This window comes from Myotis yumanensis, unplaced genomic scaffold, assembly GCF_028538775.1.
Source record: "Myotis yumanensis isolate MYYU_CA2020_CCGP unplaced genomic scaffold, mMyoYum1.0.hap1 SCAF_9, whole genome shotgun sequence".
Lineage (NCBI taxonomy): Eukaryota > Metazoa > Chordata > Mammalia > Chiroptera > Vespertilionidae > Myotis > Myotis yumanensis.
Window position 1 is genome coordinate 4,583,148 of NW_027223760.1, and position 20,888 is coordinate 4,604,035.

At 46.2% G+C, this 20,888-nt stretch overlaps 1 protein-coding gene across 3 annotated transcripts; it reads left to right on the plus strand.

Annotated features, from left to right (window-relative positions):
* Positions 1–2,738: 2,738 nt before the first annotated feature.
* On the plus strand, positions 2,739–20,352 carry ABCF2 (ATP binding cassette subfamily F member 2). Of its 3 annotated transcripts, none has more exons than XM_070423646.1 (15): positions 2,739–2,807; positions 3,465–3,665; positions 9,350–9,562; positions 10,724–10,906; positions 10,993–11,164; positions 12,417–12,512; positions 13,804–13,906; positions 15,068–15,163; positions 15,338–15,457; positions 15,546–15,635; positions 16,024–16,134; positions 17,026–17,088; positions 17,284–17,412; positions 18,577–18,780; positions 19,726–20,352. In XM_070423646.1, exons 2-15 carry the CDS (start codon positions 3,506–3,508, stop codon positions 19,861–19,863), a joined length of 1,878 nt encoding a protein of 625 aa, XP_070279747.1. In that variant the 5' UTR covers positions 2,739–2,807; positions 3,465–3,505; the 3' UTR covers positions 19,864–20,352. The 3 variants fall into 3 exon arrangements, with proteins under 3 accessions (XP_070279747.1, XP_070279749.1, XP_070279748.1); XM_070423648.1 differs by lacking the exon at positions 2,739–2,807 and adding an exon at positions 3,045–3,291; XM_070423647.1 differs by lacking the exon at positions 2,739–2,807 and adding an exon at positions 3,325–3,377.
* The last annotated feature ends 536 nt before the right edge of the window (positions 20,353–20,888 follow it).

The following is a 20,888-nucleotide window of genomic DNA, read 5'->3' on the forward strand; positions in this document are numbered from 1 at the left end:
TTGCCTTACCCACGTGTATAAAGGCTTTCTCCTATTTTTCCTTCCTGTTTTTATAACTTAAAATTTTACATCAAATCCATCATCTGGTTTGAATTAAATTTTGTATAGGATGTGAGGTGTGGACCTAAGTTCCTCCCTCCTTTCCTTTTTAAATGGGTCACCTATTGTAGCACCATTTTTTGAAAGCATGGTTCCTTTTCTACTGAGTTGCCTTTGCACCATTGCCTCAAATCAGTTGTCCATGTCTGTGGGGCCCAGCACTAGATTCTGTTTTGCTGCATTGATCTACTTGTCTATTTTGATGCCATTAACACACTGCCTTAATTGAAGCCAAGTAGTGTCAGTCATCCTACTTTGTTTTTTGCCAAAATTGTTTAGGCCATTCTAGGTCCTTTGAATTTCCATGTGAATTTTAGAACCGATTTGTCAATTTCTACAAAACATATCCTAAGATTTTTATTGAGATTGTATTGAATCTGTAGATCAATTTTGGAATAACTGACATTGTAACTATATAGTCTTTTGACTCATGAACATTGTAAATGTATTCATTTATTTAGATCTTAACTTAGCAGTGTTTTATAATTTTTACTGTTTAGATCTCTTACACCTTTTCTCAGATTCATGTCTAAATATTTCATATTTTTGATGCTCTAATAAATATTAAATTTCTAATTTTCAAAAAAATCAATGGAAAAAATATCCTCAGACGAGAATTAACCAAAATATCCTTGGGCGAGAATTAATCAAAAACAAACCAACAAAACTCTAATCCTTCTAAGAATCATATGAGGTAAGTACTATCATCAGTCCCACTTTACAGAGAATGTATTTTTCCCAGGTCACACACTGTAAATGGTAGCATTGGGGTTTGAATGCAGGCAGTTTGCTCCCAGAATTCATGCGCTTGGTTATGCTATGACAAGTGAGGTCCCCACCCAGGAATTCCAGCAGCAGGCACAAGTCACTGCTTTTAAGGCACTTACCACCTAAATGCCATGGTTTGTTCACCTTTTTAAAGTTCCTTCTTAATTGCGAGCTCCCTAGGGCAGTGGTCGGCAAACCTCGGCTCGAGAGCCACATGTGGCTCTTTGGCCCCTTGAGTGTGGCTCTTCCACAAAATACCACGTGCGGGTGTGCACTACAGTGCGATTGAAACTTCGTGGACCATGCGCAGAAGTCGGTTTCCAGCCTGGGCGAGTCTATTTTGAAGAAGTGGCTTTAGAAGAAGTGGGGGGTGTTGGTCGGGCGACGGGAGACGCAGCGCAGGCGGGCGGGGGGGATACACAGCGCGGGAGAGGTGTGCGCAATTCATGCACGAGTTGAGTGAGCCAGTCAGCAGTCTCATTGTGCAGTGGTTAGTGCTAGTCGCATCCGCAAATCGCACGCGGGTGACAAAAGTACCTACTCGAAGCATAAAGTTACCTGTATTTTTCCAACCAGCTGCAAATCCTACAGGTATTTTTGTCATCAATTTAAGAATTGTAATTATTTTGTGTTGGTGGCTTTATTATTATAAAATGAAACATTTTTTAGGTGCCCTGTTTGACATGGCTACAAAGAAGAAGCAAACTACCCATATAGTTTAAGTTTAAAAAATTTGGCTCTCAAAAGAAATTTCAATCGTTGTACTGTTGATATTTGGATCTGTTGACTAATGAGTTTGCCGACCACTGCCCTATGATGAGAGAATGACTTGTCAGCATTGCAACTCCAGCATCTAGCTCTGAGCCTAACATACAGTGGACACTTAATTGGTGGAGGGTAATCTAGAAAAAGTTACTTTCAAAGGCATGAATGTGTGAAATAGATGAGTTATCTGAAACACGAGCAGTTAGATTTTACTGGAGAATCAAGTTTGAGGAAGAAAACTAGTTTTATGTGGGTGGCGGAGTGAGTTTGCTTCCCTCCAGCCGTGTCACTGATGGTGTGGCCCTGCTGGCCAGAAGCCTGGGGAGGTTAACAGGGATCACAAAACGTCTGCTTTGCGTTTGAAGCTACAAATTTGGGATTTACAGCGTAGGCGATGAGAAATCTGTGAGGCTCACAGGAAAAGTAACGGACTAACTGATGATTAAGGTGCACTCAGAAAGAGGGTCTTCCCACCAAACTGCATGGTTTCGATGGAGACCTAACAATTCTGGAGTGGGTAGGCTAAGCGGCAAGTTTCAGGAACAACGATCGGAACCTTCTACAAGTTTGGTTAACGCTGGATTAGCCTCTCAAATCTCGGTTTCAAGAAACCGGGACGCCTTTCTTTCAGGCAGGATAGCTTTCTGTTCGCAACCGCCTCTCTCTTCCTCCTTTTCCCTCCTCTGCTTTGCCCATTGTCTCGACCCCATTCCTGCCTGATGCAGTCTGGGAAGTGTAGTCGCTCGCCCGGCTGCCTAAACCGGGAGACCCTCTAAACTCGGTATCGCCACATAACTCAAGAGATTTTCGAGAGGTGGGGTAAAGCGCGGAAGATCCAGCCCGCTTATGCGAGGAGCAATCTGGGACTTGCCGTTTGCAGCAGCCAAAGCGCTCCTGCGAACAGAGGTGTCCAGGACTCTAATCTCCCCCGGCCCACTACCCCGGCCTCGCGCATCATAATGACGTCAGAGGCCTGTGAGGCCCCTGGGATATGCGGTAGTTCTCGAGGAGTGTTCTCTGCCTCGGCAGCTGCGACTTGAGGACCACACTTCCCAGGAGTCTGAGCGGCGGCGCGCCGAGAGCCGCGCGGGCCCGTGATTGGCTGGTGAGCCGGCCGCACGCGGAGGAGCCCCAGGAGCAGCTCCGTTGCGACAGAGGCCGAGCGGCAAGGCCCAGTGAGTTGGGGGAAGAGACGCTGGGGGGAGGGCGCCGGCCAGTGAAGGGGAAGGAGGATGAGAAGAGGGAGGAGGGACGGGGTCGGGATGGATGGAGGAATCTTTGAGGGAGAAGAAAAGGCAAAGGGGGAGAAGCTGACGGGCGGGGGTTGGGGTCCGTTCGGGGGTGGCGTGTGAGGAGACCCTGAGGGGACTCACCCGGGTAGGGGGGACAGTGCGTCCTGGGGGGAAGCCGGCTGGGTGGTGTGGAAGGAAGGGGACAACGGAGAGGAGGCCCGAGGCGGACGGGAGGAGGCAGCCCGGCAAAGCGAGGAGGACGGCTGGAGCGCGGAGCGCCAAGTTGCGGGGAAACCGGAGACGGGACCTCTGCCCTCTCCGAGGGGCAGAACCCGGTGCCCACCGGGCGCTCTGGAAGGAGGAGCGTTTCCAGAGCGAGGCAGGCCGTGGGGATTGGCGGACACAAACCGAGGGAAGAGATGCTCAGGTTAAAAGAGCGGCCGAGGATCAGCATCGGCTCGAGAAACTGACAAAGTTGGGAGCGACCGGGCAGGGGCGGAGCTGGGTCCCGAGGTTCGCTAGGAAAATTCCCGGCAGGGACGGAGCAGGGCCCGGGCATTCTCCCTAAGTGTAGACTGAGGGGTGCTTGCCTTCCGTCAGGCTCCCTGGAAGAACAGTACCGACCCCTGTGGTTCATCACCATGCCCTCCGACCTGGCCAAAAAGAAGGCGGCGAAAAAGAAGGAAGCTGCCAAAGCGCGGCAGCGGCCCAGAAAGGGGCATGAAGAAAACGGAGATGCTGCCACGGAACCACAGGTGGCAGAGGAGAGAAACGAGGGGGTCAATGGCCAGGAGACCACAGGTGCGTTGCGGGCGAGGTGGGCGCCAAGGATGGTTGCTAGGACCTGATGGATGCGGGCCCCAGCCAGAGGCTGGATCCGGATGCTGCGGGCACTGAACACTATCAGGTGCCTCGAAACTTTGCATGAACCAAAACAGTAGCGTTGGAGCTTGTGGCATCCTGTTACTGTTCAGGGAAACACAGGCTTCTCACATAGCCAGGGGCAGGCAGCTAGGAGAGCTGTGCTACTTTGTTGCTCTGTCTGCTAGACTGTGAGGAGGAGGCCAGCTCCCTGCCCCTTTCTCAGTTCCCATTTCTACACCTGGTGGTCAGTGTGCCAGGCTCTCTGCCAAATCACACCCTTGTCCTCTCTGGGGTAATGACTTCTGTTCATAAACTTATGAATTACTTTATGGGTTTTTCCTGGGAAAGAGATAATTTCTGTTATAGTTTGGAAAATATGTAGCACTTCTCCAGGGCTGGACACTGTTCTGCATACTGAGCTATACACACAGTCTGCCCTCGCAGAACAGACAGTCTAGGTGGGGAACATGGCAGTGTGTGATAAAGAATATTCCAGCCCTAGCCGGTTTGGCTCAGTGGGTAGAGCGTCAGCCTGCGGACTGAAAGGTCCCAGGTGCGATTCCGGTCAAGGGCACATGCCTGGGGTTTTAGGCTTGATCCCCAGTGGGGGGCATGCAGAAAGCAGCCAATCAGTGATTCTCTCTCTCCCTCTCCCTTCCTCTCTGAAATCAATAAAAATATATAAAAAGAAAATAAAATAAAAATAATATTAAAAAAAAATAATATTCCAGTCTCTTGGCAGTCTATTTCCAGCCCTCCCCCCTACCCCCTGAAGGCTCTCTAAACAGGCCTTCTCAATACAGACTATTATTATTCCTTGAATAGTCACCATGTTTCTGTCCTTTTACACACTGAGTTCTAATACCACAATTTTTATGCTAGTTACATTTGACATTTTTTCTCAAAGCCTTTCCCAATCAAACCTGACCTTAATATTTCCATTTACTACACTCCTGTGCTATCTTATACCATTACCTTTTTATATTTTCTCTTCTGTTTTTTTTTTCACCTAAATTGTTTGATTTTTGCAGGGACCGTGTCTTGGATAATGCTATTTTGTATGACCAGCCTTGCAGATAGAGATGCTAAGTAAATGTTTGAAGAGGAGAGGAGAATTACTAATTTCAGATAGAAATTCAAAAAAGGAGGAGTTAAAAATGATTGAGAGGAGAGAGTCGAGTGGTAAGAATTGTCTCCAAAATAAGAATTATAGGAAAAAACTGGTGCATTGAAGTCAGGCCATGGGGAAGTTTTATTCTTGGCGGGAGGAGGGGAGGGATGAGAAGTTAAGAATGGTGGGAGTGAACAGGCTGAGTTGTGATCTCTAAAGTAGAGAGTTGGGGTCCCCTCTAGACGCTCAGGAACCATGGTAAGCTGTATCATTGGCTCTGTGGGGACTTTCTGGATGAATTGGAAAGGTAGAAAACTGAATTCCACTTTGAGACTATTGTCCACTGTCCTCATTACAAATTTCTTCACCCTTCCTCTTCTATGAAAATAGAATTTCCCAGGGAACCCAGATATAGCATCCCTATCTCAATAATACAGGATCTTTGGATTTTACCTTGCTTCCTCAGGGAGATACTATTATGAAATGTGACAAACCCTCTCAAAACATTTCTTATTGCCAGGAACCATGTCATTTCTGCTTTCATAATTAATGGGTCCTCTCTCCTCTCTGGGTTTGGGATTATTTGATACTGTGGGTCACCATTCTCCAACCTTTACCAATTGCCATTGCCATGTGGTCTTCCTGAGATAGCAAGGCATGAAAAGATCAAGATAAATAGCAAAGAAAGTGACCTCTGACCAACAGTTCCACCTTCATTACAATGTGAGACACTTTAAGATAAGCACTGGAGAATGAGTAGAAGGGACAGTACTCACTCTGGTGAAGTTTGTTCCCGAATCTTTTTTCCATTTCTTCAAAGCTATTCACTTGTCTTTTGAGCCTGTTTTCTGGGATATTGTAGGTTAGACAATGAGGTCTGTTTAAGTCTCTTTCTTTTGAAGCTTAGAAGATGACTTAGGTTGTAGATGCTATAAACTGGAAGAGATCAAAAGAAAATGGCATATAGCCTTCCCTTAATTTTGATCTTCCCCTGCCTGAGCAGATGAAGAGCTAGACTAGGGATTGTCAAACTTTTTCTGTAAAGATCCAAATAGTAATGTAATATTTTAAACAATAAAGAATTAAAGGGAAAAAAAAGAATATTAAGATATTGGTGGGTTTCTCCTAATGTCACTGAACAAGAAAAAAAAAATCTAGATAGTAAATATTTGTGGCTTTGTGGGCTATACATATGGGCTATATCTTGCAGCTGTTCAATTCTCTCACTGTAGTAGAAAGCAGCCATAGACAATATGTAAATAATGAATGTGGCTGTGTTCCAATAAAACTTTTATTTATAAAAGTAGGCAGTTGGCCAGCCTTTTTTTTTTTTAAGCCACCTTCTCTCCTAAGCTAAGAATGGTTTTTACATTTTTTTAGAGGGTTACATTTCAATGGTAATGTAGATACTAAATAATGATCTTGATTTTACCACTTGTCCTATAAACTCTAAAATGTTTACCATCTGGCCCTTTAAGAAAAAGTTTATCAACTACTTATCTAGACATGAACTTCTTTCTCCCTACTCCATCATCATCTCAGCATCTAGAACAGAGATTGGCACAAAGCAAGGCTGTGGGAAGCTTGGTAACACAACCATATTGAAAAAAGACTTAAAATTCCTCCTTGCAGTCAAAACTAAAAACTTTGTCCTCAATTCAAAAAGTACTTATCAAGCACTTACATACATATCATAGTGTTCAGGAGCTGAGGTAGGTACAGAATGACTGCTGTCTGTCTTGTGGGGCATTCTCCGCCCTCAGTGCTGGTTCCTTGCAAATAGAGCAGGTTTAGCAGCAAGGTGGGTAATGGTGCCAGCACAGGTAATCTGACAGGATGGGGTATTTGGAGAGTGACCTCTAAGACTGACCACGTACCACCACACCTTCTGTCTTGGCGTTGCTCTCCCTAAGCTTACCTGTCCAAGGAGGGCACCGAACTGTCTTCCCCCCTCTACTACATCTCTACTCATCCTGAGAAGAAGCGCATGACTTTTCTCATTTCATGGGTTCTACTCTAAAATCACTAAGGGAACACAGATAAGGGTAACAGACTAAAAAGTCAGAAAATTCTCGTACTGCAACCTCGTGTGTAGTTTCTGATTCCTACTTGAAAAGGTAACTAGATCACCTTTTCTCTTTTGGCCTAAGCTTACTAAGACTCCCTCCACTCCCATTTCTGTCCACTTTCAACAACTCTTTGTGGGTACTTTCCTATATAGAAAGGTAGTATAGTGAAGCAGGTGAGGTCATGGGCTTTGGGACCAGACAAGCACTAGTTTAAATTCTGACTCTGTCACTTACTAGCCTTTTTGGCCTTGACTATGTTATCTAAACTCTTCATTTATAAACTGGGGTTTATAGGTGTATATGTCATAAGGATTATTAGTATTAAATTAGATGGGAAATAAGGATTACTAGTATTAAATAAGGTTTATTACTAATACTAATAAGGATTATCAGTATTAAATTAGACGATACAGCACAGTCCCAGACACAGAGTAAACTCAACTATTAGCCAGTTATATTAGCCATTAATAGTAATAGTTCTTGGGGGAGGGTGGGTAGGTGGGTGGAAAGAGATCAACCAAAGAACTTGTATGCATATATGCATACCCCATGGACACAGACAATAAGGTTGTGAAGGCCTGGGGTGGGTGTGGAGGCAGATTAGAAGAGATCAATAGGGGGAAAAAGAAGGCATATGTAATACTTTCAACAGTAAAGATTTTTAAAGTACGGAACAGTGTTCTGATAGAATGTGTATAGCATTACTTTACAAATCTAGGTAAATGAAAGACATTGTCATTAAAATGCAAAATAAATTTATTTTATTTACTATTGTAAAAAAAAAAAAAAGTAATAGTTCTCAACCTCAAGATGTAGTCATGTATGAAAAACCACAGAGACAGGACAGCTAGTCTCTTGTCTCAGGATCACTTTACCTCTGAAACCCTCCAGATTTGGGGACTTCTGGCTTGTCCAGCCTTGGCCTTGCCTGCGGTTTCCCTCTGTAAATTTCCTCACTGGTCCCTTCTGGGCAGCAAGCTGCCTGGAAGCATCTTCTAGAACAGGGGTGGGGAATGTCTGGCCCTTGGGCCCTATAAGGCCTGCGAAATCATTTGGTCTGGCCCTGCAAAGGCATTAGGGGTGAGTTAGTTAAAAGTTTGGCTAAATATAGTAGGCTAATTTTTTATTTTTCTTTCTTTTCTTGTTAATCCTCACCTGAGGACATTTTTTCATTGATTTTTAGAGAGAGTAGAAGGGAAGGAAGAGAGACAGAGAGAGAGAAACATCAATGTGAGCGACACATTGGTTGCTTTCCACATACCTCACCCCCCAACCGGGCCGGGGATTGAGCCTGTCACCAAGGTACATGCCCTTGACTGGAATCAAGCCTGAGACCCTTCAGTCTGCAGGCCAACACTCTATCCACAAGCTAGGGCAGCAGGCTAATTTTTAAGTTGATAATTTTGTATGGCCTGAGAATGATGTTATAAATATCCAAATGGCCCTTGTTAGAAAAAAGGCTCCCCACCCCTGATCTAGGAGCTTCTTAGCTTGTGAAATAAGAGAGTTACACCTCTATAGTATCTGCTTTCTGGGGAGCATTAGGACTAGTCACTTAATACAGAGGACAATTTGCAGTTACAGTCATTCCCACCATGTATTTATATAATCTAGAAACGGGAGGTTAAAAGGATAAGTTATAAACCCTGGCCAGGTGGCTCAGTTGATTTGATGCGTCATTCTGTGCACCAAAAGGTTTGATTCCCATTCAGGGCACATGCCTAGGTTGCAGGTTTGATCTCTGGGGAATGTACGGAAGGCAACACATTGTTATTTCTTTCTCAGTGGATGTTTCTTTCCCTTCATCTCTCTAATAACCAATAAAAGCATACTCTTGGGTGAGGATTTAAAAAATGGTAAGTTATGAAGTAAAAAGTGTCCAAAAAAGCAGGGTATTAGGGCAGATCTATATACAATGTATCCCCTGTTTAAAGTTTGTAGAACTCTGAATCTGCTCAACTTGATCTGGAGTCCAGGTCCTTTAGTACACACATGCCTTTTTTCAGCATTCAGAGTTCTGTACGGTAATATTGAGTAACCTGAATAAAGGGAAAAGCCACAAATGTCCATACAGGGACTGGAAACCTGGACTCTCGGGTTTAAAGTCTGATGCTCTTCCAACGGAGCGATCCAGGCACTCTAGCACAGTGATGGCGAACCTTTTGAGCTCGGCGTGTCAGCATTTTGAAAAACCCTGACTTAACTGGTGCCGTGTCACATATAGAAATTTTTTGATACTTGCAACCATAGTAAAACAACGACTTACATTTTTGATATATTTTATATATTTAAATGCCATTTAACAAAGAAAAATCAACCAAAAAAATGAGTTCGCATGTCACCTCTGACACACGTGTCATAAGTTCGCCATCACTGCTCTAGCATATGCCTTGTTTGAGAGCTGCGTCTCTTCCCAAACTGCTTTTTTTCTCTGTCCCCAGAAGTGGATTTGCTGTCCAAGGAGCTGGAGGACTTTGAGATGAAGAAAGCTGCTGCTCGAGCTGTCACTGGTGTCCTTGCCTCTCACCCCAACAGTACTGACGTCCACATTATCAACCTCTCCCTCACTTTTCATGGTCAAGAGCTGCTCAGTGACACCAAACTGGAATTAAACTCAGGCCGTCGTTATGGTCTCATTGGCTTAAATGGAATTGGTGAGGCCCTTGGAAGGCGAGGTGGGAGGTATCTCTCCTTGGCTCATCTGTTTCTCAGCGAGTATTTACCTAGCACCAACTATGTACAAAGCAAGGAGTTTACAGTATGGGTGGGAGAGCAGAAATGCCCAGGGAAAGGAACTAGCAATACAGAGCAGTGTGTGGTAAGTACCACATGAGTAGTTACAATAGGTGCTGGGAAAGTGGGCGGGAGGGAGGGGTTGGCAGTGTAAGGCTGCTGTAGATGAACAGATTTCACAGAGGAGGGATGAGGCAAGAATTGGAGGGAAGGTGTCCTAAGAATGGGGAGGGGGTAATAGGGTTTGAATGAATGAAAGGAAGGAAGGGTCTGGCCAGTGTGGCTCAGTGTTTGAGCTGGAGGTCACTGGTTTGATTCTAGTCAGGGCACATGCATGGGTTGCGGGCCTATACCCAGTAGGGGGTGTGCAGGAGGCAGCTGATCCATGTCTCTCTCTCTCTCTCTCTCTCGCTCTCTCTCTCTCTCTCTCATGTTTCTGTACCTCCCTCTTCCTCTCTCTCTGAAATCAATAAAGACATTTTATTATTATTACTTTTTTTAAATAACTCTTTTTATTTCAGAGAGGGAGAGAGAGAGAAAAACATCAATGATGTGAGAAAATCGTTGATTGGCTGCCTCTTACATTCTCCGCACTGGGTATCAGGCCTGCAACCCTGGCATGTGCCCTGACATGGAATCGAACCGCTACCTTCCGGTTCATGAGTCAATGCTCAACCACTGAGCCACATTGGCTGGGAAGTAAAGGTATATTTTTTAAAAAAGAAAGGAAGGAAGGAAGGAAAGTACTAAAAAAAAAAAAAATCGTGCCCTAGCCGGCTTGGCTCAGTGGATAGAGCGTTGGCCTGCAGACTGAAGGGTCCTGGGTTTGATTCTGGTCAAGGGCATATGCCTGGGTTTTGGACTCGATTCTCAGTAGGGGGCGTGTAGGAGGCAGCTGATCAATTATTCTCATCATTGATGTTTCTATCTCTCTCTCCCTCTCCCTTCCTCTCTGAAATCAATAAAAATGTATTTTTTAAAAAACGGTGAGGTTGTGGCTGGGCTGGAGTGGAGGAACTGGTTGGAGTAATGACACAAAACTGCTGAGTGTCCCCTTCCCATTCTTTGCCTGCCTCTCTCAGGCAAGTCCATGCTGCTCTCTGCCATTGGGAAACGTGAAGTGCCCATCCCTGAGCACATCGACATCTACCATCTGACTCGGGAGATGCCCCCTAGTGACAAGACACCCCTGCAGTGTGTGATGGAAGTCGATACAGAGCGGGCCATGCTGGAGAAGGAGGCTGAGCGGCTGGCTCACGAGGATGGTAGGGCTCCAGACCTGGGGGGTGGAGGTGCGAGGCTTCCTCCCGGGAAGGGCCCAGGGAGCCTGAAGGCTGTTCGCTGCCCACAGCGGAGTGTGAGAAGCTCATGGAGCTCTACGAGCGTCTGGAGGAGCTGGATGCTGACAAGGCAGAGATGAGAGCCTCGCGGATCTTGCACGGACTGGGTTTCACACCTGCCATGCAGCGCAAGAAACTAAAAGACTTCAGTGGAGGCTGGAGGATGAGGGTTGCCCTCGCCAGGTGAGTCCCTCTCCTCCCCCCCCGTAGCTCCCCTTCTCTCTCAGGGTTGAAAGCTCGCTCTAGTAGAAGTGTTTTGAACAGGGGTCAGTGGTCAGTAACTGCCAACCAGGACACTGACATCGACGATGTGAAGGGCTGATATGTGTGGGTTAAGGGGTGGGCTCCTGGCTGAGTGGTTGCTGTTGGGTTCTGGCATAGTGTTTAGGAATCTTCGGTAAAGGGTGGAATAGGTCTGCCTTTCTCCTCCTGACTCCCCTCTCACCCATTTTTGTGCTTCAGTCTTTCTCATTGTTTTCTCTATAAGGAGAGAATGTTAGAATGTTAGCTGTTAAGATACCTGTTTTCTCACCTGCTTGTGACTTGGACCTGAAATGAGTTTCTTTCTTTTTTTTCTAATATATTTATTTATTCTCTCTTTACCCTTTTCTACCTCCCCCCACTCCCCTTTCCCTCTGGTAATCACCATATTTTGTGTCTATGAGGGTTTTTTTTTTTTTCTTCACTTAATCCCTTTACCGAGTTTCATAACCATCATTCCTTTAGCAATCCCCCCAGAAAGTCCCGATTAAATAGGTGGTTCCCTAGCCACCATTGTCTGCCAGGTGCCTTGGTGAGCCCTGACACGCTGCCTCAGCAAGGCTGCCTGTGTGTACCTTCAAGCACGAGTGCAGGGATCACGTGTGAGAAGGATTAGCTGCCTCGGGTTTGCCTAGAGAGCTTTTAAAAATACAGATTTCCTAGCCTGTTCTTCAGAACACTAGAGCTTGATGTCCAGAAATATTATTTCTAAAAAGCTCCACAGATGTGGGAACCAGAGTTATCCCCTTGCTTCTCCTGTCTTGCGATTCCATCTAAGAAAAGAGCTTTCTCTGGACTCCTTACTAGAGGCCAGCAACCCTGCCAGATAGCTCTAACCTGAATACTTTTCGCTGCAATGATTGATTTCTTCTGTCCTTTTTCCTTCCTGATGGTCGCCATTATCAGTGTAAAAGACTGACAGACTCAAGGACTTTTACAGTCTCATCTCCAAAGCATATCATCCCTCTGCTTCTCAACCCTGTTTCTGCCCTTTAACCTCTGCTCTTCAACTCTGGTTTCTCTTCTAGTTCTCCCTTTCCTCTGAGGTATAGAACCTAGAATTGGTTTCAGGACTCAAGCCAAGCCTGACCCGAATTGCAGTAGCAGGCAAGGCAGTCCCTTTCTGTGTCGCATCCGTTAGACTGAGGTGGCTCTGTCCTTTCCTGTCCTTCAGAGCCCTCTTCATTCGGCCCTTCATGCTGCTCCTGGACGAGCCCACCAACCACCTGGACCTCGATGCTTGTGTGTGGTTGGAAGAGGAACTAAAGACGTAAGGGGACAGGCTGGGGTTGGGAGTGGGCAGGTGCTGAGGAGGGATTGAGCAGAGTCCAGAGGAAATGGATACCCAGAAACCACACTGATATTAGAGCAGTTAACAAATGAACTGGAGTGAGGCCACGAAGGCCACAGTGACAGTGGTTAGCACCTTTAGGGCTGGCCTTTGTGTTTGATTGTCTTTCTTTTGTCTGAAACATGTGGGTGGTTTTTTGTTTTCATTAAAGCTGATTTCTTTTTTTTTTCATTAATTTCAGAGAGGAAGGGAGAGGGAGAGAGAGGTAGAAACATCAATGATGAGAGAGAATCATTGATTGGCTGCCTCCTGCACACCCCTACTAGGGATTGAGCCTGTAACCCAGGCATGTGCCCTTGACTGGAATCGAACCTGGGACCTTTCAGTTCACAGTAAAGCTGATTTCTTTAACTATATTTCTAGCCATCACATATAGATATCATTTTTGTTTTTATCAGAGCCAATTTCTTTTAAAAAATATTTTTATTGATTTCAGAGAGGAAGGGAGAGGGAGAGAGAGATAGAAACATCAATGATGAGAGGGCCTGCTCCTGCACGCCCCGCACTGGGGATCAAGCCCGCAACCGGGAATCAAACCGTGACCTTCTGGTTTGAGTGTGACCTTCTGGTTTGAGCGTCACAGGTTGACGCTCAACCACTGAGCCACACCAGCTGTGCTTAAAGTCAATTTCTTTAACTGTATTTATAGACATTATCTAAGATCATGATGTAGTGACAAAGGAAAAATTGCAGATATGGCAATGGGCTGTCTGGTTAAAGAGCTGAATAACCTGGGGTATTGTGCCAGCTCTAGACGAAGGTTTTCAGTGGTCTCTGCAGTGACTTGGTACCTTCTTTCAAAAAGAAGAGTGTCATGGTTTTGACTATGCCGATTCCAGTTCTTCTCACCCATAGTTCCAATACACTTATGGGTGGGTCTGTGCACATACACTTTTGTTTTTACCATCACTGGTACTACCATCTCTACTCCATTCTGTTGAAAATTAGAACCTGGAGGAAAATTAGAAGATGAGGGAGTCTCAGACTGTCTCACCACACTTTGGAAGGCATTAAAACGTCCTTATAGGTAAATGGTGCACTAGTGGCTTCAGTGCTTGCTGAGAGCTGGGAATTGGCCAATAAATCTAACAGGTGCTCAAGTGTAAGGATGAACAAGGATGAAGGTTTTCTGGGCCTGACTCTCAGCTTACCTGTTGTGGACTATCTTCCAGTTGTGAGCACCTCCCTGACTGGTTCTTTGGCTTTGCAGTTTTAAGCGCATCCTGGTTCTCGTCTCCCATTCCCAGGACTTTCTGAATGGTGTCTGTACCAACATCATTCACATGCACAACAAGAAACTGAAGTATTATACGGTAAGTAGCCCCACCTTCTCCACAGAAACCTCTGTGCTTACCAATTCCCTGAAGTTCTCCTTTAAAAAACACACAAACAAACCAAAAAAACAGACTTAGCAGCCTTTTCTATCTATTGCTGTAAAAATATGTGGACAAGGAATCTTGCAGCCTGTTTTAGTCCCAAAGTATTTGCTTTCAGGCCATAAGCCTGGATTGTCAGCCAGTGCACACAGCGTATGTTTGTGTTGTGGCAAAGAGATTGACTTTTCACGGTACCTAGGCTGCCCTCTGTCTTCCTGAATGGCTGCTTAACTGCTTCATGACAGTCAGCACGTTTACCCTCTTTCCACAAAGAATGGGCGTCAGGATCTCGACAGCCTACTTTTGTGCCTTTTCATTGTCTCTATTTCAAAAATCATATCAAATGAAAAACAGAAGTCCTCTTCATTCATAACTATACTTACCATGGGAGTACTAATAGTTTCTTAAATAGCCTTCCAGAAATTTCCGGTGTACCTGCAAGCATTTGTGGAAAATTTCCTGTATGCATATCACAGTTGTAATCTTAATAATCATTGTCTTCTGTAGGTTGCTGTTAAAATTTACTGTATCTTGGACTGCTTTTCATATGAATGTATATGTATAAATCAACCTCATTCGTTTTGGTGGCTGCATGGTATTTCGTTGTGTGGCTATCCTATACCTTATTTGTCAGACCCTTTTTAATGGATATTTAGGTTGAGTCCAGTGTTTTGCAGATAGAAACCATGGCAGTCCAATTGTGCAGCGTTTGCCAGGTCCTAAATCTGATTGGTCTGTGTCTTCCTCCTGGGAGCATTTCTTGTCAACTGCAGGGGGCTTCAGCCTCTAGGGGTGGGGTGTATTAGGGAGAGCCTTGTGATGTCTGTACGACGGTGGTTTTCACAGCTGCTCCCAATGCTGTGGGTGTCTTTATGGCTAAAGTGAGGATTTGGTCTGGCGCCCTGCTCTGGCTGAGGCATACAATTTGAAAGGCCCCAGATTCCAGATCAGGATATGCTTTTTAAGTGCATTCCTCTTTCCCTACTGCACAGTCTTATAGCCAAGGCCTAGTCACATGCCATCTGCATCCCCTAAACCCTGGGTGAGAACCCAGGACCGAGGTTCACGCTGCCCCCTCACTGGCATGTTTCCCCACAGGGTAATTATGACCAGTATGTGAAGACACGGCTGGAGCTGGAGGAGAACCAGATGAAGAGGTTTCACTGGGAGCAAGATCAGATTGCACACATGAAGGTAGGGCAGTTGTAGAGCTGAATTCACCTTCTCCAGGGAGTGGGATGAGGGTTTCGGGAGAGTTTAGGGGTACTGGAGGAGGTCAGGAGGAGGCACATAAGTTTTTACTCTGCTTTTAAGACCAGTTGTTTGATGCCTGCCCATTCTCCAAGCCCCCTTTCTGATCTCTTTCAGAACTACATTGCTAGGTTTGGTCATGGCAGTGCTAAGCTGGCCCGGCAGGCCCAGAGCAAGGAGAAGACGCTACAGAAAATGATGGCATCAGGACTGACAGAGAGGGTCGTGAGCGACAAGGTGGGGTCCAATTGAGTGGAGTGAGGTGGCCTAAAGTGAGGTGATTAAGAAAGCACCTAACCTGATAAATGCCCTGTCCTCTTCCTAGACATTGTCATTTTATTTTCCACCATGTGGCAAGATCCCTCCACCCGTCATTATGGTGCAGAATGTGAGCTTCAAGTATACAAAAGATGGGGTGAGTCTCCTGTGTGGTTTGGGGGCTGGGGTGCATTTTACAAGGTGTCAACTGGCTGGGAGAGTCTTCTGTTCTGTGCTGAGTATACCTCCTAACCCCTGGGCTGTGGGGGATTTTCAGGTGTGGCAGCTGAGGTGCCTCATCCAGGGATTCAGTAGCCCCTCTTAAGTAGTTGGGAGGAAGAGTACTCAGCTGGGCCTATGGTGGGGACAGTGGCCTGGAGTCTGCCATAAGAGCTGCCTCCTTCCTCCACACTGCCACCTCCGCCAGGCACTCAGTAGGGTTGGTCTGCCAGTCAGATTGATCGGTACCGTGGCCTGGTATCCAGCTCTCTCTCTCTCTCTCTCTCTCTCTCTCTCTCTCTCTCTCTCTTTCTCATCCACCTCAGCCTTGCATCTACAACAATCTAGAATTTGGTATCGACCTTGACACACGAGTGGCTCTGGTAGGACCCAATGGAGCAGGGAAGTCAACTCTTCTGAAGCTGCTAACTGGAGAGGTATGGTGCCAGATGGGGTGGGACTTCCCAGAGAGAGTACAAGACTGTGTAAGAGAGAGGACACATGCATGGGTCTCAGTATTTTTTGTATTTTCAATCAGAGCATTTAGAGCAGGGGTCCTCAAACTTTTTAAGCAGGGGGCCAGTTCACTGTCCCTCAGACCGTTGGAGGGCCGGACTATAGTTTTAAAAAAAACTATGAACAAATTCCTATGCACACTGCACATATCTTATTTTGAAGTAAAAAAACAAAACGGGAACAAATACAATATTTGTATTTGCATGTGGCCCGCAGGCCGTAGTTTGAGGACCCCTGATTTAGAGTATAGGAACGTCTGTGCATTTACAGATATGCTTTCATTTTAGAAAATATGTGTGGTGCCTATGTTTGAGTCCTTTGTTATACAGTATGTTGCATGCTGTAGTAGACATTTAGTCACCACTGAGGAGATGTGCTGAACATCTACTTCAGTATATCTTCCTAAATATTTTTTTTAATATATTTTATTGATTTTTTACAGAGAGGAAGGGAGAGAGATAGAGAGTTAGAAACATCGATGAGAGAGAAACATCGATCAGCTGCCTCCTGCACATCTCGTACTGGGGATGTGCCTGCAACCCAGGTACATGCCCTTGACCGGAATCGAACCCGGGACCTTTCAGTCCGCAGGCCGACGCTCTATCCACTGAGCCAAACCAGTTTCGGCTCTTCCTAAATATTTTTTAGGGACCAGAGTAGCAGTCTGTAAGGAGGTGATGTAGGTTCAGTATAGGAAGTTGTATGAGTTTTGTTCAGTGTGAACATATGTTTGTTTCCCTGTTCTGCCTGTCTCTGCTTCTGACCGGTTTCTTTTTTCGTGTGCTTGTCTTTCCATTTACTACTTTTTCTAGCTATTACCCACAGATGGGATGATCCGAAAACACTCTCATGTCAAGATAGGGCGATACCATCAGGTATGACAGGCCTGGGGTTGAGGTGCGGGAACTCCTTGGTGTGTGGTAATTGGGCTGCATGTGACCCAGTCGACTCCTACCTGCTTCTCTTTGAACAGGTGGTGCCTGGGTAGAGGGAGTAAGTTACTTGGCAAGTAACCCAGCAGGGTTCTTGGATGTCAGTCAAACCTGGGTGGGTTCCTTTTTTTCCTGTAGCATTTACAAGAGCAGCTGGACTTGGACCTCTCCCCTTTGGAGTACATGATGAAGTGCTATCCAGAGATCAAGGAGAAGGAAGAAATGAGGAAGATCATTGGGCGATATGGTCTCACTGGGAAACAGCAGGTTAGTGGAGGGGGGTGTGGGGAAGAAGCCCAGAGAACTGGGAGACTGGCTGGATGGTCAGGGCACACTGTCCTGGCCACCATTCCCTTTCCTTTGCCCCAGGTTGTTATATAGTAGAGCAGCAGTTTTCAGCCTCTTTCATCTGATGTCACACACAAACTATTAAAATTCTGTGGCATACCAAAAAATATATTTTTTGCCAATATGACCCCAAAAAGGTAAAATTTTGATACATGCACACTGGACGGCTATTGTGTTGGCTGTTATCATTTAAAAAAAAATTTTTTTTTTAAATTTTAGAGAGGAAGGGAGAGAGGGAGAGATAGAAACATCAGTGATGGGAGAATCATTGGTCAACTGCCTCCTGCACAACCCTCACTGGGGATTGAGCCCACAACCTGGGCATGTGTCCTGACCAGAATTGAACCGTGGCCTCCTGGTTCATGGGTCAATGCCCCAAAACAGAGCCACATGGCCAGGCTGTTGTCATTTTTTTATTTGACAATCTAAGGGAAAAGAGGTCTTTGACTAGTCGGGTATTTCATATTTTAAAAATTTCTGTGGCACACGGTTGAAAATTGCTATAGTAGAGCATTTAGGTCTCTCTATGAGGAAGGGGCAAGCACATCATGCAGTCTCTGAGCCATTGTGTTTGAGGGCAAGGGAAATTAAACCTAGAAAACAAGTTCCTGAATTCAGGTCTGGACTGAAGGTCCACTGGATTGCTCTGAATCCTGAGGTTTATTTATTTCTTTTTAGAGAGGAAGTGGGGGAGAGAGACAGACAGAAACATTGATATGAGAGAGAATCATCAATTGGCTGCCTCCCACATGCACCCCTACTGGGGATCAAACCTGCCACCTGGGTATGTGCCTTGACCAGGAATCGAACCTGCTACCTTTTGGTGTATGGGATGATACCCAGCCAGGCCAGGGCTGAATCATTAAGATTTAAGTGCTGAGAGTCATGGCCTTGGTAACTGCAGGAGCTTCCGGCTTCCAGATGCATTCCTTAAGGCCTGAGAGATTGATGACTGTGTCACCACCTTGCTGCCTGAACTTGGATGTTCCTGACACCAGCTTTTGTTGAGTGAGGGGGAAGAGGTGAACTGTGCTGTTTGGTGGGGGTAACACTAACTTATATAAATATCACGGTCCTACTCAGGTGAGCCCGATCCGGAACCTGTCTGATGGGCAGAAGTGCCGGGTGTGTCTGGCCTGGCTGGCCTGGCAGAACCCCCACATGCTCTTCTTGGACGAGCCCACCAATCACCTGGATATTGAGACCATTGATGCCCTGGCTGATGCCATCAATGAGTTTGAGGGTGGTATGATGCTGGTCAGCCATGATTTCAGACTTATTCAGCAGGTGAGACTCCTGGCTCGGGTGGGAGGCCTAGTAGGGGCATATAGGAGAAGGTTGGATAGAGCACAGTCATGACACATAGGGGGCACTTAACACATTTTTTTCTTAATCCTCACCCGAGGATATTTTTCCATTGATTTTTAGAGAGAGGGAAAGACAGAGAAATATCGATGTGAGAGAAACACATCAATTGGTTGCCTCCTGCACAAATCCTGACTAGGGCTTGGGCCAGGGAGGAGCCTGCAACCTAGGTACGTGCCCTTGACCAGAATTGAACCTGAGACCCTTTGGTCCGAAGGCCAATGCTCTATCCACTGAGCCAAACCAGCTAGGGCAACACATTTTTATTCAATTTGGGAAAGGGGCTCAGGGCATAGATGGGGTGGTTTGGATCAGATCTTATGCCTCTTTGGGAAACTTAGAAAGCCTTAATGGACATACTTCATTTCTTCAGTAGTTATTTGGGGATGTTAGCCTATTTAATATTGTTGGCCAAAATCAGGGTGGGAGTTGGGTAGAGAACAGAGTGCTTTTGCTACTGTCCCAAGGTTCTTCAGCCTAATGGTATACTAAGGAGGATTTTGATTAGACAGAGGGCTACCACCAGTCTTTGGTGAAAAAGCTGCTGGTCATTTCTCTGAAGCTTTGGGGAAGATGGGATGGAGCTGAGAATGAAGGCTGTGAACAGATCTGGGCTCTGCTAGGCAACTGGTAATCAGGACAGCAGGTCCTGGCTGGGAGTCTCCAGACCTGCTTGTTATATTTCCTCTGTGTTAAGCCACCCCAAAGAATGTGGAGATAGTGAAACCAACCACGAGCTGGATATGAGGCTGGTGAAGGGGCTTGGAAAGGCTGTGGAGTCTTCTTCCTGGAATTCCCCAAAAATGGCCTTCTGGGAGGGAGAGAGAGTGCCGGCCAGGATCATTAAGTCTATGATTTGCTTTCTAGGTAGCACAAGAAATCTGGGTCTGTGAGAAGCAGACAATCACCAAATGGCCTGGAGACATCCTGGCCTACAAGGAGCACCTCAAGTCCAAGCTGGTGGGCGAAGAGCCCCAGCTTAGCAGGAGGACCCACAATGTGTGAGCCCTACCCTGGCCAGGTGGGCCAGGCCCCTGGGGCCACACTCCTGCATTGCTGCAATACCACTCCCCAGCTCCTCCCCTGCCCCCACCTGCCTTAGCTACACTCTGTGATCCTATCTACAGCTGGACAGTACCTGTCCGTTTTCTGTCCTTCCCGTTATTTTTGTCCATGTCTGGACTCAGCCGGCTGTTCCTGCCAGCCCCTTGCTGGTTCCTGACCCTGAGTGATGCAGCCAGAGGCACCTGAGGGTTAGCCCATGGGCCCACACCCTGGTTGGCTTGTGAAGGAGCTTAGGATCCTGGTTTTCTGAGTTTTGATGAAGTTGGAGGAATACAACTCAGCCCACCGCCCCCATTCCTTTCTGCTTCTGGTTTGGAGCTCTGGATCAGGGCCTTATTCCTGATCGGTTTTTAAATAATTATTTAAAAGTGTAACTTTTAGACCTGCGTGACATCTACAAAGCGTCCAATAAAGAAAGAACAAGCCGTGGTCCGTGCTTTCTTTCTCGGGTCTCTGGGCCCTTTGCTCCCCTCCTCACTGCACTGCCAATGTCCATTTCCCTTCAGCAAGAGCTGGGGTGGGTGTCGGGATGGATGTGGTCTGAAGACTAGTCTATAGAATCCTGAAGAACTCAGTCCCTTTTGCTGATTTGAAATTGTGCCTTTTCTTACACTAGTGGTTCACAAACTTGAAGGCTCACAAACCTTAACGAGTCAGAATCACCTGGAGGACATGTCAGGTCACAGGTCACGGTCTTTCCTGAGTTTCCGGCTCAGTAGACCAAGAAGTAACATTTCTAACAGGTTCCCAGGTGCTGCTGGTGCTCCTGGCCTCGGGACCACGTTGAGAAGTAGCCTCCTGGAACATGTTTCTCAGAGTTGTCTGAGGCTCCTGCCACGTGGGACCTGTATCACACACTTAGGACGCTTGTTAAAAATGCAGCTGCCCAGGCTCCAGACCTGTTGATTCTATGTGGTGGGATGGGAGAGGTGCAAAAATGGTCAAGAGTCCGCATTTTCACACCC